The 16,017-nt window shown below is 59.6% G+C and overlaps 1 protein-coding gene across 8 annotated transcripts in view; it reads left to right on the top strand.

Annotated features, from left to right (window-relative positions):
• ARVCF (ARVCF delta catenin family member) overlaps positions 1 to 15,969 on the top strand; it is a 56,986-nt gene extending 41,017 nt beyond the window's left edge. For 3 of the 8 annotated variants that reach the window (XM_049865178.1, XM_049865179.1, XM_049865182.1), the window contains 17 exons: positions 2,612 to 2,770; positions 2,931 to 3,457; positions 4,993 to 5,492; positions 6,133 to 6,316; positions 7,032 to 7,149; positions 7,495 to 7,666; positions 8,384 to 8,401; positions 9,329 to 9,400; positions 10,552 to 10,679; positions 10,967 to 11,117; positions 11,345 to 11,543; positions 11,648 to 11,759; positions 11,876 to 11,966; positions 12,272 to 12,325; positions 12,772 to 12,857; positions 13,486 to 13,605; positions 14,210 to 15,969. In XM_049865178.1, the coding sequence (XP_049721135.1) occupies positions 2,612 to 2,770; positions 2,931 to 3,457; positions 4,993 to 5,492; positions 6,133 to 6,316; positions 7,032 to 7,149; positions 7,495 to 7,666; positions 8,384 to 8,401; positions 9,329 to 9,400; positions 10,552 to 10,679; positions 10,967 to 11,117; positions 11,345 to 11,543; positions 11,648 to 11,759; positions 11,876 to 11,966; positions 12,272 to 12,325; positions 12,772 to 12,857; positions 13,486 to 13,593 (2,679 nt within the window). In that variant the 3' untranslated portion in view covers positions 13,594 to 13,605; positions 14,210 to 15,969. Of the gene's footprint in view, positions 1 to 2,611; positions 2,771 to 2,930; positions 3,458 to 4,992; positions 5,493 to 6,132; positions 6,317 to 7,031; positions 7,150 to 7,494; positions 7,667 to 8,383; positions 8,402 to 9,328; positions 9,401 to 10,551; positions 10,680 to 10,966; positions 11,118 to 11,344; positions 11,544 to 11,647; positions 11,760 to 11,875; positions 12,006 to 12,271; positions 12,326 to 12,771; positions 12,858 to 13,485; positions 13,606 to 14,209 lie in introns of those variants that run through there. The other 5 variants (XM_049865180.1, XM_049865183.1, XM_049865181.1 and 2 more) reach the window with 4 other exon arrangements.
• The last annotated feature ends 48 nt before the right edge of the window (positions 15,970 to 16,017 follow it).

Below are 16,017 nucleotides of genomic sequence, written 5' to 3'. Positions count from 1 at the left end.
CATTTTTAGCTGCCTGAGGTCATTTGCCAGCAGAGCTCTTGGGGTTTCGGGGTTCTCAGGACTTTGGGATCCCACTGCTGGGCAGCTCAGGCTGAGGTGTTGCTGGGTGATGCTATTGAATAGCCAGGCCTTGCTGAGGAGCCCTCGTTCTCCTAGGCCCCCTGTCTCCTCATCTCCCTGACTCTGCATAGTGTCAATCCTCACCACAGGGTGGGCAGGGAGAAGTGATCTGGGCCACAGGGTGGCGTTGAGGTGCTGAGTTATGCCCCTCTCCACCCCCATACATTCTCCCCACTGCCTGGCCTTGGGTAGGGGGCCTTTTCTCTGAGAGTGCTTGATGTATGCAAATGTATGCAAATCCACTCAGGGCCTGATCCTACTGGCAGAGTGTCCTGGGCAACTTCCCCTGATGTCTGTCTTGAGGCCGGCCACCCCTTGCCTGCACCCTCTCCTACTCCCCAGCTCTGATTTGACTCCCAGGGCCCAGTGGAGATTGCTAATTACTTACCACAGTCAAGTTTAGCCAGAGCAGCTGAGGCTCTAGCAGTGATGGGCTGGCCCTTTTCCAGAGCCATCCTGGCTCCCCAGTGCTCTCAGAGGTCAGAGGAGAACCCAGGTCACCCTACCTGGCAGCCTTCCAGCATGCCCTGACTCTGGGCCTCAGTTTACTTGTCTTTCCTAGGGAGCTATGTCCCCTTTTCCTGTTCAGGTCCCCCAACAGGCCATATCCTATCTGCATCTGCATTCTAGCACCACTGTGGCGGCAGCCAGGCCTGTGGGCCATGGGGGGTGAGTGTTGCTAAAAGGCTTCTTTGAAACATCTCCTTTCCTGTGGATGCCTGAAATCTCCCCATGAGCAGTTTGTGAAGTGCTGGATAAAGCCTCTCCCTTCTACCAGGCCCCAGTTTTCCCAGTTGTAAAGTTGTGTCTGGTTCCTCAGAGGGCCTGCTTCTAGAGGAGGGGTGGGGTGTTGCATTCTGTGGCCTCTTTCTTCCTGAGTCACCGGAGTCTGGGTGATGCAGCCATCCTAACATGTGTTTTATGCACCTGTAGTAGTGGTAGGGCCCAGAACCTCAGCACTGCATGCAGTTAGGGGGTCAAACATTCTTCTAGGACAGGGCCATGTCCTGGAGAGGCTTTACATTCTAAGGGCCTAGAGCGAGTTAAGCAGTATCCGTCTCAGCCAACCTCTCTGCTGGCCTGCAGGTGGGCACCCAGGTGAGTGCCCTGGGTGTTGCCTGAGGAGAGCCTCGAGCACCTGATCTTGGACGTCCTTGGCCCCAGGGACAAGGGCAGAGTACCAGTTCTAGAGCCAGGCAAATGTGGGTGTGAGTTGCTGGCCCTCCCTGGGCCTGAGCTCAGTGTCTGTGCAGGCATCAGGCTTGGGGGCCCAGGCAGGGGACTGACCCTGCAAGAAACAGGGGTCTGGGCTTCAGGAGCAGACCTTGTCCTCCTGCCTACCCAGCCCCAACTGCCCAGGAGTGTGCTCCCCATTCACCCATCCACTGTCCACCGTGGTTTGGGTTTCAGCCCCTGCCTGTCCTGGCCTGATGCCAATCCTAGGGTAGGGGTGTGGCTCAGCACTGGGGCTGGGGAACTGTGTGGCCACAGGGCCAAGGGTAGGCTAACACCACGGTCCCCATACTGCTCAGCCCAGCAGAGGTCCAGCCCAGCTCTGAGATGGGCCGGGTCCTCAATGATCCTCAGTTTCCCCACTAGCAAGTCTGCAGGCACATGGGCCTCAGAAGGACCTCTGTGCAAAACCGTCCTGGCTGGAATTCCACTATCACAATACCCTTCAGGGACAGTGGCAAGGTTGGCTGCAGGGTGAGAATGAGGCGGGGGACTGAGGTTGGGGAGGCTTGAGGGGGGAATGTATAGGGAATGGATATCAGGGTTCCCACCAAGGGCCAGCTGAGCCCCTTTGGTTGGAGCCTACTCTCTCTGCCTCTAATATGCCATCTAGGGTCTCAGTCAGTGGGAGTATTGGCCACTGACTGGCCTGAGGCAGAGCCAGGCCATGCCCATTTGACTCCCCAAAAGTGTCCAGGCCGGAAGGAACGAGAGTATTTTGGTCCTCTGAGTGTACAGGGAATTCTGGGAGCTGGATATTTCTGTCCTGTGAGGGCATCTGGCAGGCATGGGGGTGGGAGCCTGGGTGTGGCCACGAGGAGTTGTGCCATAAGTGCTGGAATCACTACTGCAAGTCCTCTTTGTGCTTGGTCCTACCAGCCCTTGGCCAGTACACCTGTGAGGGCCTAGCCAGGTCCCATTGGGCCCTTTGGGAGAGGGCTGCGCGAGATTGCCTAGCGCTGCAGTCTGTGGCCCGATCTGCCAGTTCTGCCTGAGGAGGCCTTGCGGTGGGGCCAGTACCTGGGGCACTTCCTGGGGTGGGCAACCGGCCAGAGTCAGAGGGCAAGAGCATGTTCCTGTTCTCACCTGTACAGGCTGAGACAGGCCCTGGGGTCGAGTGGGCTCCTGGAGGCAGGATGTTGGGAACAGGACTGGATAGAGTTGGGGCGGGGAGGTGTACACTCCTGGCAGAGGAGCCAGCATGAGCTGAGGTGGTCCTGCCCTGCTGACGCCCACCCGCCCACCCACTTAACCCCAGGAGCAGAGTCCGGGGAGCCAGGCCTCGCTGGCCACAATGCCAGAGGCGCCTGAGGTGCTGGAGGAGACAGTGACAGTGGAGGAGGACCCCGGCACACCCACCTCCCATGTGTCCATTGTCACATCTGAGGATGGCACAACCCGGCGTACAGAGACCAAGGTACACCCAGGTCCAGGCGGGTGGACCGCAGGCCATGGTTGTCCCATGTCCAAGTGGGCATGTGCACTGGCCACCCAGGAGCCCCCTGTTGTTCTGGGGGAAAACAAGCCGCCCAGGCAACATTCAGACCTCTCAGGCTGCCCACCCACCTGTCTTCCAGGTCACCAAAACGGTCAAGACGGTGACCACGCGGACAGTCCGCCAAGTGCCTATGGGCCCAGATGGCCTCCCACTGCTGGATAGTGGTCCCCCACTGGGCTCCTTCGCTGATGGCCCCCTAGACCAGCACTTCTTGCTGCGTGGCAGTGGCCCAGCAGCCACGCTCTCCGGTGCCTACCTTGGTGGTGGGGTTGGCTTCCCTGATGGCCCTGAGCCCCGTGACGGGCCCAGCTATGGCAGCCTATCCCGTGGGCTGGGTGTGCGGCCCCCCCGCAGTGGCCCCCTTGGTCCAGGCCCCTGTGATGGCTGTTTTACATTGCCTGGCCGCCGTGAGACTTTCCCGGTGGGTCCTGAGCCTGCACTGCTGGGTGGCTGCTCCCTGCCTGAGCGCTTCCAGGCAGAGCCGTATGGTTTAGAGGATGACACACGGAGCCTGGCTGCTGATGACGAGGGTGGCCCTGATCTGGATCCCGACTATGGCACAGCTGTGCGGCGGAGGCCTGACTGTGGGAGAGGCCCTCACACTAGGTGAGCACTCTGTCTTCTGCTGCCACCCCCAGGAAGTCTACCTTACACTCCCTCACCACAGAACGCCTCACAGCCAGGTCCACAGTCACGCAAGCTGCTGGAGCTGAGTCAGTCACACACACTTTAGTATGAATTTGGCCTCTTGGGTTTTCTTAAGTACAGCAGCAAGGGTGGGTCCTTAGATCAGGGAAGTTTGGGCATCTTTCTTTTGGGTCTGAGGCAGGAGAGAAGCTGGTGACTGTGCCTGACACCTGCTGCTCCTTCTCTAGTCAGACAGCCATGAAGACCTGAGTACAAAAGGCTCAGGGTGTCACTCTGAGCAGGAAGCCCCAGACTCTCCCTATGCCTCAGGTTCCCTTGTTGACAGTAGTAACCAGAATCTAGGGAGGGCCTCTGGCCCTTCCAGGCTCAGCTCCTGATTCTCTCTGTCCTTAGCTTTTTCTATCTATAGAATGGGAACATGACCATAGCTAAGTCTGGGTCCCACTGAGTGACCCTGGGAAAGTCACCTGACCCTATCTAGCCTCAGTCCCTCCCCTGGGAAGTGGGTTTGATGGTGACAACCCACAAAGCTACTAAAAGTCAAAGACATCTTGTTCCCTGGGGGGCTAGTGGCCTAAATGCCCCTTGAATGGTCCCACCCCAAACCCCTCAGCTTCTCTAAATTGTGAGTTCCTTTTCTGATTTTTGCCTACAAATGTAATGGGAGGCTAATGTCTACCATTTGGCAAATGTCAGTGAACCAAACCAAAAAACCAAATCCATTGCCATCGAGTCAATTCCGACTCCTAGCAACCCTATATAGGACAGAGTAGAACTGCCCCATACCATTTCTCCAAGGAGCACCCGGTAGATTTGAATTGCTGACGTTTTTGTTAGCAGCTGTATCTCTTAATCACTGAGCAACCAGGGTTTCCGAATGTCAGTGAGAGTACCCAAATTAGTGAGTTGTCAACACATACCATAGCATTTTTCTTTTCTCTAGAAAGGGGTTTTATCCAGATCTCCTCAGCAAATTGGGAAAGTCATCTTTACCATACATAACAAGCCCTCCCCCCAACATATAGTCACTCTGTAAACAGAAACCACTCTTTGGCACTGCTGCCCATTACCCAGAGGCCACTGGGATGGTGTGCGCAGGGAGAGCTCACCCACTCCACCCACATCTTGATGCTCATGGGAAGATGGGGCTGTTCTACAGAAGGGACAAACATTGCAGGGAGAGGCGTTTAGCTCAGGATTAGGGAACACGGCCTGGTGATAGAAGTGGGTGAGTTCCCCATCCTGGGAGGGGTACAGGCCTCACCCTGATAGCATTGGCTGGGTTTTGGTCTATCATTGGCTCTGCTGATTGGTTCTTACTGGGCTGGGCCCTGGCCATTGGCCCCCCCTCATGCCTGGGGCCAGAGTGCAAATGCTCTTGGCTTGGCCTTCCCTCTGGGAGTTCACAACCTCCTGGGGAGCTGTGACAGGGGAGCTTGGGGACAGGGCTGGGGGCTGCTGTGAAGATGTGCATGCCCCACTTGCCCACACAGGCCCTACGAGGATGTAGCAGAAGATGGTGGTGAGCTGCTGGATGAGCGGCCTCTGTTCCCGCCAGTAACGGCACCCCTGGCACAGCCTGAACGGGGCAGCCTGGGCAGCCTGGACCGGGTGGTGCGCCGCTCGCCCTCAGTCGACAGCGCCCGCAAGGAGCCGCGCTGGCGGGACCCTGAGCTGCCTGAGGTGCTAGCCATGCTGCGGCACCCTGTGGACCCTGTGAAGGCAAACGCAGCTGCCTACCTGCAGCACCTGTGCTTTGAGAATGAGGGTGTTAAGCGGCGCGTACGGCAGCTGCGGGGGCTGCCGCTGCTTGTGGCGCTATTGGATCACCCACGGGCAGAGGTACGGCGTCGGGCCTGCGGGGCACTACGTAACCTCTCCTATGGCCGTGACACTGACAACAAGGCTGCCATCCGGGACTGTGGTGGCGTGCCTGCCCTGGTGCGCCTGCTGCGGGCTGCCCGGGACAATGAGGTCCGTGAGCTGGTCACAGGTGAGCAGGTACCTGGCCGAGCCTGCTTCCCCCAGGAAGAGAGGAGAGCAAGGTTTGGCCTGGAAGGGGCGGGGCCACATGGAGTCTGCAGCCAGGGAGGCCACTCCTGTTAGGCTGAGGTCCCAGCAGCCTAACTGGCATGCCCTGGGTGGCGGGCGGCAGGCACAGGCTGATGAGCCTGTGAGCAGGTCCCACTCTCTCCATCTCTTTGCTGCCATGGGTGGGGCTGGGATTGGGCCCATCAGGCAGGCCCCCCACCTGCCCTGTGTCACCACAAGCCCCCTGAGACCAGTCTCTCTCATTCCCATCCACCTGACAATGTGTTGGTTGGAATTGTGTCTGTGGGACCTAGTAGCCACATGTGACCATCTTTGGCTAGTCCCTGTAGCCCCAGGAGTGACAGTCCCGTCTGCCTACATGGCAGGGAAATGTGGAGGAGGAGGCAGCATCCTCTTCTATATCCCCAGGCCCTTTGGGGGTCCCTTCCAGCTGGAGTCTCCACTGAGCCAGGATGGGGACTCAGGACTTCTCATACATTGTCACTTCCTGTCTTCCATCTGAGCTGGGGTGAGACTGGGGGCAGGGCAGGGCAGGTTCGGAGGTGGAACCAGCAGTCAGCATTGGTGGACACATTCTGTAGGCACACTGTGGAACCTGTCGTCCTATGAGCCCCTGAAGATGGTCATCATCGACCATGGCCTGCAGACGCTGACTCACGAGGTCATCGTGCCCCACTCGGGCTGGGAGTGTGAGCCCAACGAGGACTCAAAGCCAAGGGATGCCGAGTGGACTACTGTCTTCAAGAACACATCCGGCTGCTTGAGGTGTGGGCAGGGGGCTGGGGTCAGGCTGTTTCACAGGATGACAGTGCCTGGGTGAGGAGGCAGGAACCCAGTGTCAGCTTCAGAGCCATGTCCCTCCTTGTGTTTTGAGAATGGGATACCTTCTGGACAAGGCTGGTGGCCTCCCACCCTCTTCTGCCTTACCCTGCTGCTCTAGCCCTGCCCAGTTTCAACCCACTCTCCCATCCCCGTGACAACCAGGAGAGGGGAAGCAGGACCCTCACCTCCTGTCTGTCTTGGAGGGTTCATCTCACTTCCCCGTATTCCCTGACCTGTCCCATCCCTGTGAGGCCCTACAGTCTTGGATCCCCATGGGCCTGCCCCTTCACCAGGATGCAATCCCACAGCTCTGCCTGTCAGCCCAGAGCTGCCTGTGATGGGGAGTCCAGCATCGCCCAAGCACAGATCCAGACCTCATTGACCATCATGTCTGTTCCTTTCCAACTTGAACTGGGAGTTGGAGGCCCCTCCTCTTCCATAGAGATGCCAGGCTAGGGCCCAAACCCTGGCATCTCCAAGGGGTTAGGCTACCCCTGCCCCACTGTCACTGTGCTCCAGGTGGTGGTGTCTCCCAGTAACTCCAACAGGGCAGCATTGGGCCCATTTTACAGATGAAGTCAAGACCCGAGGCTGAGGGGCACACTGGGGGAGTGCCTGTGAAAACCTGAGGTCACCAGGTTTGCTCTTGGCCCTCCAGGAACGTGAGCTCAGATGGCGCAGAGGCCCGGCGGCGCCTCCGAGAGTGTGAAGGGTTGGTTGATGCACTCCTGCACGCGCTGCAGTCGGCTGTGGGCAGGAAGGACACCGACAACAAGGTGGGCAGGGCAGGGTGTGGCGGGCGGGCATCAGTGGGGTGGCCATGCCCAGAGAGGTCCCAGGCATGGCAAGGACCTCTTTAAACACTGGTGTTAGTTCCCCAGCTTTCCACGAAGGGCATGAGGCCCGGGCAGCACAGAGGAGCAGCCGTGCGGGGTCTGGGCTGTGCTCTACCCCTTCCTCCCACGTTCCTCCATGAAGGCCCTCCTGGCTTCTGGCTCAGGCCTTTGTGTCTCTGCTCCGAGTCCCCTTGCTGCATGCATCTGTGGCCAGCCTCTCCTGAGTATACATTCTGTGCATGGGCTTGGGAGGCCCGGCCCCGCCAGCTGTCCCTCTCCCTACAGTCGGTGGAGAACTGTGTGTGCATCATGCGGAACCTGTCCTACCACGTGCACAAGGAGGTGCCTGGTGCTGACAGGTACCAGGAGGCCGAGCCTGGGTCCCCGGGCGGTGCTACGGGCTCCCAACGCAGAAGGCGGGATGACACAGGCTGCTTTGGCGGCAAGAAGGCCAAAGGTGGGTGGGAGGGACTGGGGTACCACTCAAATCTCATGGGTTGTGGGGTCTCCAAACCCATGTTAGGCAGGCATGGAAGCCAGAGGACACCTGGGCAGCCGATGGGCAGGCAGGGAGGTGGGGAGCCGAGAATGGTGTGCCACCCTGGGTCATAAAGCTGACAGTCAGGGTACGGGGCCTCTGCCCTACCTTTCCCCATCAGTACTGTGGGACTTTTTAAGGGAAGGGTAGGGAAAAGCATGTGGTGGCCTTGCTAGTACCCTGGATCCAGTACCTTAGCTCAAGGGGAAAGGCTTCTGTGGGCCCATGAGCTTGGGAAACTGCTGATGATGCCGCTACATGGCTGCTCTTACAGCACGTAAAGGCTCTGACAAGGCCTGCAAGGCAGAACCCTGCTCCACCTGGAGCTAGGCCTGATGTTTATGCCATACCCACCTGCACTTGCGAGGTGCAAGTTTGAGGGACCTGTGTTCCCCAACTGTCACGTGGGACCTGTATACGGCCTGCACCTGAGTTCTGCCCCACCAGTGTGGGTCTCCCCTCCCCTGTCCCACTCATGAGTGCTTGGCCCCTGGAAGTAATTGGGGTGAGGGTCCACATTCCACCTGCCTGACCTAGGGTTTGCAGTGGGAGCTTGAGACCTTGGGAGGGCCTCTAGGGGGTGCTGCCCCTGCTCAGCCTCATCTCCTCTCTACTGTGCTTCCTCCGGCCGCCCAGAGGAGTGGTTCCATCAAGGTGAGTCCCTGTTTGTCCTGCTGTCCAGGCCTGACGAGACAACCCCTTTGTCTCCCCCCCTTTGTCTGCATGACAATTGCAGGACGGTGGGTATGGTGGGCACCCAGAGGCGGCCCCAGCCTTAGGACCCTGCGCCACCCCCATTGTCTGGGCAGCTGTTTCCATGCCAACTGCATGGACACGACAGCTGCAGGAATGTGGGCCTGGACTGGTTGGGAGGCTGAGGGGCTGCTCCTCTGCAACCTCAGCCTGGCCCGAGGCTGGGCTGTGTCCACCACACACACACTCTTCTGATACAGTGGGGCTGTGTGTGGCTCAGACAGGGACAGCACAGGATGGGCAGGGCAAGGGGGTAAAGAAAGAGAAGCACCCTCATCTGAGATGGGGAGAGGGCCCAGGAGGGGCAGCTCAGTGTCACAGAGGCTGCCCAGGTGATAGGTGGAGCTGCTGCAGGCACTCAGCCAGCAGGTGGGGTCCATCTTGACCCCATACTGGAAGGGATTAACTCTTGGGTGGAGTTCCTGAGAGAGATCTCTCTCATTGTATGACCAGGCAAGTCCTGTCCCTGCCAGCCCTCAGTTTCCCCATCTGCAAGGGCTGCCCAGCCTGGGCTCCTGGCTTTCTTGGCTAACACACCTGGCATCTGCAAGGGAGCCATCGGGTTTCAGGGATGGCTCTCAGCACCTGATGGGGATGGATTCTGGGTGCTCTGGACAGGGCTAGGCTGTCTACTGTTCCCACTGGGCAGATCTGCATGAAGTCTGTACACAGCTCACCACTCCCATGGTCTCAGTGCCCTGTCCTGCACATGCAGTGGTTTCTGGGTTCTGGCTAGACAGGGCAGTGCTTCAACCCTCCTACTGCGTGCTTCCCCCCACCCTCCCCCCACCAGGGTCTGCCTCATCTCTCGCTGTTTTTCCATCTCAGGAAAAAAAGACAGTGAGATGGACCGGAACTTTGACACGCTGGATCTGCCCAAGCGAACAGAGGCTGCCAAAGGTGAGGAGTGGATGGAGGCAGAGACAGGGCCCAGGCTGGTCCAGGTTGTGGCTCTATGCTGCCAAGCAGGCCTGGAGGGCCTTGGGGATCAGATGGAGAAACTGAGGCCCACAGGTATGGGGTTCCCCAGAAGGCCATCCAGTCCCTGGGCACCAGATGAGGGTTCTGAAGCAGGGTCAGTGCCACGAGTCACTTCAGTCAGGGTAGGTTGAGTCCAGGGACTTGCTGAAAGTCACACAGTGCATGAGAGGCAGGGCTAGGACTAGGGCAAGATGACCGACAAAGGGTGGGGGGCCAGCCAGGCAGGGCCCAGTGTTCAGCTGAGGAGCTTGGGCTCAGTCCAAGGGGGCTGGGAGCCAGGGAGGGCATGGTCAGATGCAAGTATGGGCTAGAGGGACAGGACTGCAAGGTGGCTGGGATTCACGCAGGGGGAGGGCTGTTCACTCTTCCCATCGCTTGTGTCTGTGGGGCCCTACTGTGGGCTGGCACTGTTCTGGGCACTGGGAATCCGGCTTGAGAGGTCCACCATGGTGGTAATCAGGGCCTTCTGATCCCCTGGCCACAGCCAGCCATGCCGGTGGGGTGACCTAGATGCCAACAAATGGGGTGGAGAGCCCAGCCGTGGGAGGTGGGTGGAACATTAAAGGTAGAGGAGCAGCCAGAGCAAATGCCCTGAGGCGGCACATGCTGGGAGTGTTTGGAGAACAGGAAGTGGACAGAAGCCTCAGTATGGGGCAGGCAGGCTTGGAAGGCCACCTCAGCTCCCTCATGGTTGGAGCACTGTGCCAGAAGTGGTTGCTAGGGAGGGCTGGCCCTCTTTTGGTAGGGGAGGGATCCTGGTAGCTGTCTCCCTACCCCAGCCCAGACTGAGATGCTCCGGCTGCCAGGCTGCTCTGGGCCCATCTCTTTGGCAGCATGGTTGAGGCAGAAACGACCTCACCTGGTCCGTTGCCTCTTTTCTGAGCCTGAGTTTGCGCCTCAGTGAAATGGGAATGCTTTGGGTGACCTTATGGGGTAGGTTAACCTTAAACATTCCATGACTGCACCACACCCATCCCTGGCCGAAGCTCACCCCAGCCCTGGGAGCACTGATGGAGGGGGACAAGTAGGGAGGTTGTAGTGACTGTGGGTGGTGGGTCCCCTGTACGCAGGCTTTGAGCTGCTGTACCAGCCCGAGGTGGTACGTCTCTACCTCTCTCTCCTCACGGAAAGCCGGAACTTCAACACCCTGGAGGCTGCAGCTGGCGCCCTGCAAAACCTCAGTGCGGGCAACTGGACGGTGAGAGGCTGGTCTGGCAGGGAGAGCAAGACGGGGAACAGGATAGGGAGTCTGGACCACCTCCCTGTCGGGGGTGGCGGGTCGCAGCACCTCCCCAAGTCCTGAGAGAAGTGTGCCCTGGGCAGTGGGGAAGCTCTGTGGAGGTGCCCTTGAGCTGCTGGGGAAGGGCTTTGTGGGGCAAGGGAGGAGGACAGTGGAGCTGAGAGGAAAGGGCCAGCTGGGAGGTGGGAAGATGCCTGTGCAGCTGGGTGAGGCTCCGCGCTGAGCACCCTCCCCCGCTGCCGCAGTGGGCCACGTATATCCGCGCCACGGTACGCAAGGAGCGCGGTTTGCCGGTGCTGGTGGAGCTGCTGCAGTCCGAAACAGACAAGGTGGTGCGCGCCGTTGCCATCGCTCTGCGCAACCTCTCCCTGGACCGGCGCAACAAGGACCTCATTGGTGAGGACGCCGGCGGCCGAGCCCAGGCGGGGGTGCGGAACGGGGCAAGTGACTCTGGGACCCCACTTGAGGAGGACCGCGGGTGGCTCGGGAATCCAGCCCCTTGGCCCCTTGCCCCCTTGCACTGGTTCTGCTTGAGGCCTCCGCCTGCTCCAGGCCCCTCGCCAGGACACTGCCCCTCCCGCGGGGATGGCGGGGCGTGTCCTAACACCCGGGCCCGCCCCCAGGGAGCTACGCCATGGCGGAGCTGGTGCGGAACGTGCGTAATGCGCAGGCGCCGGCGCGCTCCGGCGCACAGCTGGAGGAGGACACAGTGGTGGCTGTGCTCAACACAATCCACGAGATCGTGTCCGACAGCCCGGACAACGCGCGTTCGCTACTGCAGGCCCGCGGCGTGCCTGCGCTCGTGGCACTGGGCGCGGCCAGGTGGGCGGGGCGGGTTCGCGGGAGTGCGGCCACGTGGGCAAGGGGGGCGGGGCCGAGGGAGGGGGCGGGGCCGGGCGCTTACACCGCCTCGGACTTGGCTGCAGTCAGTCGGTACGGGAGGCGAAGGTTGCGTCGCACGTGCTGCAGACGGTATGGAGCTACAAAGAGCTGCGCGGTGCCCTGCAGAAGGAAGGCTGGACCAAGGCCCGCTTCCAGGTGAGGATGTCAAGGTTTTTCCCTTTCTCCACCAAACTGGGTGCTTTTTAGCTTCCTTCCTGTTCTCTCTCAGGAGTGCTTCCGATCTCATCCTTTGCCTGTATGTACCTCCCCAGTCGGCTGCTGCCGCGGCCAAGGGCCCCAAGGGGGTGCTGAGTCCAGGGGCTTTTGATGACAGCACGCTGCCGCTGGTGGACAAGAGTGTAGGTGAGTGTGGGCTGGAGATGTTGGTGCATGGGAGCTTGGAGGTGCAAAAGTACTCTCTCCACCCGTACTGATGGTAGGCACGGGCTGGTCAGAGATAGGGTTCCAGGGAGGGGACCCTTTCTGTGCTTACTGCTTTCTCTGTCCTATCCGTCTGTGGTGTTTGTTGGTTTTAAGCTGAGGGGGTAGTGCCATGTGCTGAGATTTGCAGAGACCTTGGTGGCTGAGGGCAGCTCAGGGTCACTGTGGATTTGCCTGCCCTGGCCCTTCTGGGCACTACTGGCTCTGGATCTGTGGGTATTTCGCAGATGGTGAGAAGCCAGGAAGCCGGGATATGATCCCCATGGATGCACTGGGTCCAGGTGAGTTCAGGGGCGCAGGGCTGCTTGTTTCCTGTGCAGCAAGGAGGGGCCGGAGACAGGCAGAGTTTTGTGGGCTAAGTGCAGTGCTGGGTACGGTAAGGTCAAGTGTTGGGCGGGGAGGAGATATCTACTTTAGGAACCCTCAGGGCGTGAGGGGCAGGGCAGCACAGCCAGGGCAGCAGGGCAGGTATCCCACCAGGGTCTCTGATCTACCTGCTGCAGGGAGGCTAAAGGGTTGTGGTGGGAGCCAGCAAGAGGCAATAGGCCCAGACTGCTAAGAGGCAGGGGTGGAGAGAGCTGGTGCCAAGGTGCACAGGCCACCAGATGGCGGGGATGTACCATGCCCAAAGGGCTTTCTGGGGTGTGGGCCGAAAAGGGAAGTCTTCTGCTCCTTTGGTGCCTGCCCTTCAGAGTTCCCCTCATCACCTACCTGCCCCACCCCATAGATGGATACTCCACTATTGACCGGCCAGATGGAAGGGCCAGGGGCAGTGAGCCTACAGGAGAGGTCTTTGAGAAGGAGCCCTCGAAAGTAAGCACCTGTGGGCATGTTCCTTGCAGAAGCAGTATGTCTGGGGTGCCTAGAAAGGGGCCCAGGTGGGAGGCTTAGTTTGGAGTAGGCCCTGGGACCATCTGGGGTGGGGGTCATCTGCAGGGTTGTGGGTTGTCAGGCTAAGCCCAAGCAGTGGCCCAGGTGCACTCAGGTCCTGGCCTGGACTGATGTGCCTCATCCACTTACGATGATTCTCGTTGTTGGGAGGGAAAGGGTGTGGGTCAGAGACGGTCACCGGGTCAGACATTAACAGAGAGGGAGGCTGTGAGCAAGTGTGTCTTTACCTTCTCTGCATGTATGTGTGTGGGCAGAGCCCCCGTGGCCCCACCTGTTCCCTGCTCTTTGCCAATCCCCTGGCTTCACAGAGGGCTCTGTATGTGTCCACGCGTCACGCCACGGCTGTGTGAACCTCACCTGCCCGTTTCCCCTAATCCTCTGTCCAGCATTCCCCTTGGTACTACTTTGGCAGGCCCACCCTCATCCTCACTCTCTGCTCCACCCATGTCCCTCCCTTGTCCCTAGAGACCAACCCAGTCCCTTCCCATCAGCTCCCCTAACCTGCACTGTTCTGCCTCTAACACCCTCCTGCCACCCCCATCCACTGCAGCCCGAGCCTGGCAGGAAGGCCCCTCTTCCCGGGCCCAGCAGGGCCGCGGTCAGGCTGGTGGACGCCGTGGGGGACGCTAAGCCTCAGCCCGTTGACTCCTGGGTCTAGCTTGCATGCCTGGTATGTTTTCTTGTTTGGTTGTTCCTTCAACTGTGTGTTCTCTGGGCCAGGGGCTTCTTATTAATCTCTGCTGGTTGCATGCTCTGTTCTCCCCGTGTGCACAGCACGCGCACAAGCCCATCTTAGGGAAGGGCAGACTGAGGCCCGAGAGGGAGAGTTCCCAGTCCCCTCCTGTTTACTGTGGGACCAGTGCCTGAGGAGATGGGGCCAGGTCAGGGATGGTCCCCCACACCTTTAAAAGCTCCCAGCACAGGGCCCCGTGAGGACGATCACGTCAGAACTGATCGTGATGCTAAGACCCTTGGGTAGGCCCCCCGCCACCCACGGCAGCTGTGGGTGAGCAGATGGGGTCCATCCCTGCTGCCACACGCACACTGGCTGGTGCAGGGGGTCCCCCAAGGAGCTCTGGTCAGCTCATCCTGTGAGGCCATCGCCCACATCTCCATCTACTTGTTCAGGCAGTAGTGCCCCCTGCTGCCCAGCTGCCTTGCCCAGAGGTCACACCAGGTCCTGCTCTGTTCAGCCAGTTCCGGGGGCCTTCAAGCCAGGGCAGCTGCCTGTGCTCATGGCTGCAGCACCCACCCTTCCCTCTTTCTATCCTCAGGGCCAAGGCCCAGCTGTTTATTCTTAGGACTTTTTATCGTGGGAAGAATGGGATCTCCAGCGCCTCGTTCAGTGGAGTTTGGAGCCTCCTGGTGGCAGGGGTTGGCAGCACCTCTTCTGGTCCCTCCACCCGCAGACAGGGCCAGGCCCTCTAGATACCCCTGCTGTCTCCCTGAGCTCCTCCTTCCCTCCACTCTCCCTAACTCCCTAGGCCCTGCGTTAGATGTTTACTGACATGGTGCTGTATGAGAGAAAAGGCCAGGCTGCCCCAGAAAGGTGGCCCGGCTCAGCGGGTGGCCAAGTGACCAAGAGAGCGTGCCTGGTGTAGGACTAGGAGACCATATACGTGTGCACAGTGGCTGTGCAGCGCCTGCCTTGGAGAAGAACGGGGACCAGAGCCAGGCACACAGGTGGCCACGGCCTGGAGGGTGAGGAGCAGGACATGGAGGGAGGATGGAGGGGTTCTTCAGGCCCCCGCATCCCACTCTGCATGCAGGCAGCCCACACAGCTGCTACAAGGGGTCTGGCCCGGCAGACGGATCAGGCTAAGTGTGGCCCTGCCCTGTCCTGGGAGACCTGTGGATGCACAGAGCCCCGGGCAGTGGAAACCTTTCCTGAACTGACTCTGGCCCTACGGGCCAGGCCATGCTGCTGCAGCTGCCCAGGCCGTCCCACAGCGCCTCTGGGACTGACCTCCAGCAGCAGCGGGGGTCACTGTTCAGTGCCTGCTGTTTGTAACTTAAAAAGAGAAGAAAAACACTGACAAAAAACATTAAAAACAAAACCAAAATATGACCGTATTGGTAAACACCTAGATTTTTGTAAGAAATTTTGAAAATTAAAAAAGCAGCAAAGGAACTTGTTTTTTTCTGCGGCTCAGTTCTCTTGTCCCAGGCTGCTTGTTTCTCCCTCGGAGCAGAGAGGAGAGGCCTCAGTTTGCCTGTGTGGGGAATGGGCAGACACAGCCGCCAGGTGTCCATCTGCTGGCCCAGTCTACCTCACACCTTCCAGACTGGGCCTGTAGGCATTTCCCCCCACACATGCCCCAGGCTTGCTGTCAGTTCCTTCCCGGAGGAGAGTGAGGTTACTTCTTGGTGGTAGCTGGACCCTGAGCCCAGGGGCACTGTCCCAGCCTGAGGGTGGTCTGAGCATAGGTTGGTCAGGCATCGATCTCCATCCCCCAGGTCTAGGAATCAGGCTGATGGGCCTTGGGAAGCCCAGGGGGCAGCAAGCAGTACAGCCACTCTGGGGAGTTGAGGTCAGTGGTCAAGGCGGGGCTGGGGGTGCTCTGGGTTTAGGTAAGATGTGGACTAGCTGCTTCATCACTCGCCTGCTGGGCAAGCTGCAGAAATGCCATGCACTCTGAGCCTACTTCTTCTTCCATAAACAAGGCTGGCAGAGCCAAGGAGGGGGTACTTCAGCACAGTAATGTGCATGGGTTGAGACCACCCTGTCACTGCTGCGGTACCACACCCACCCTCTGCAGTGCCTGCCTGGTCAGAGGGCTGGCCGACTGCTGTTTTGGTTTCCCAGGTGGGAAAGCCTCCAGATGAGGCTCAGGCCAAACCTGTGACATCCCTGTGGGGCAGGAACAGATCCCCCAGCCCACTCACAGCAGAAGCAGTGCCGAGCAGGGCCAGCTCCCCCTCCCACAGCTGGTGACTGGGAGCCCCTGGGTGGGATGTGACACTCAGAACCCAACTGGCCTGTGCCTGGTGGCAGCATTAGTTTCCAGTCAAGGGGGAACATGGTGTGTTTTGTGCCAAAGCTGAGGGCTTCAGGGGTAGGAAAGAGCAGTAGTCGATCTCT

Source organism: Elephas maximus, chromosome 22, assembly GCF_024166365.1.
Source record: "Elephas maximus indicus isolate mEleMax1 chromosome 22, mEleMax1 primary haplotype, whole genome shotgun sequence".
Lineage (NCBI taxonomy): Eukaryota > Metazoa > Chordata > Mammalia > Proboscidea > Elephantidae > Elephas > Elephas maximus.
The sequence above is the reverse complement of the archived record's forward strand: the minus strand, read 5'-3'. Positions and strand labels throughout refer to the sequence as shown.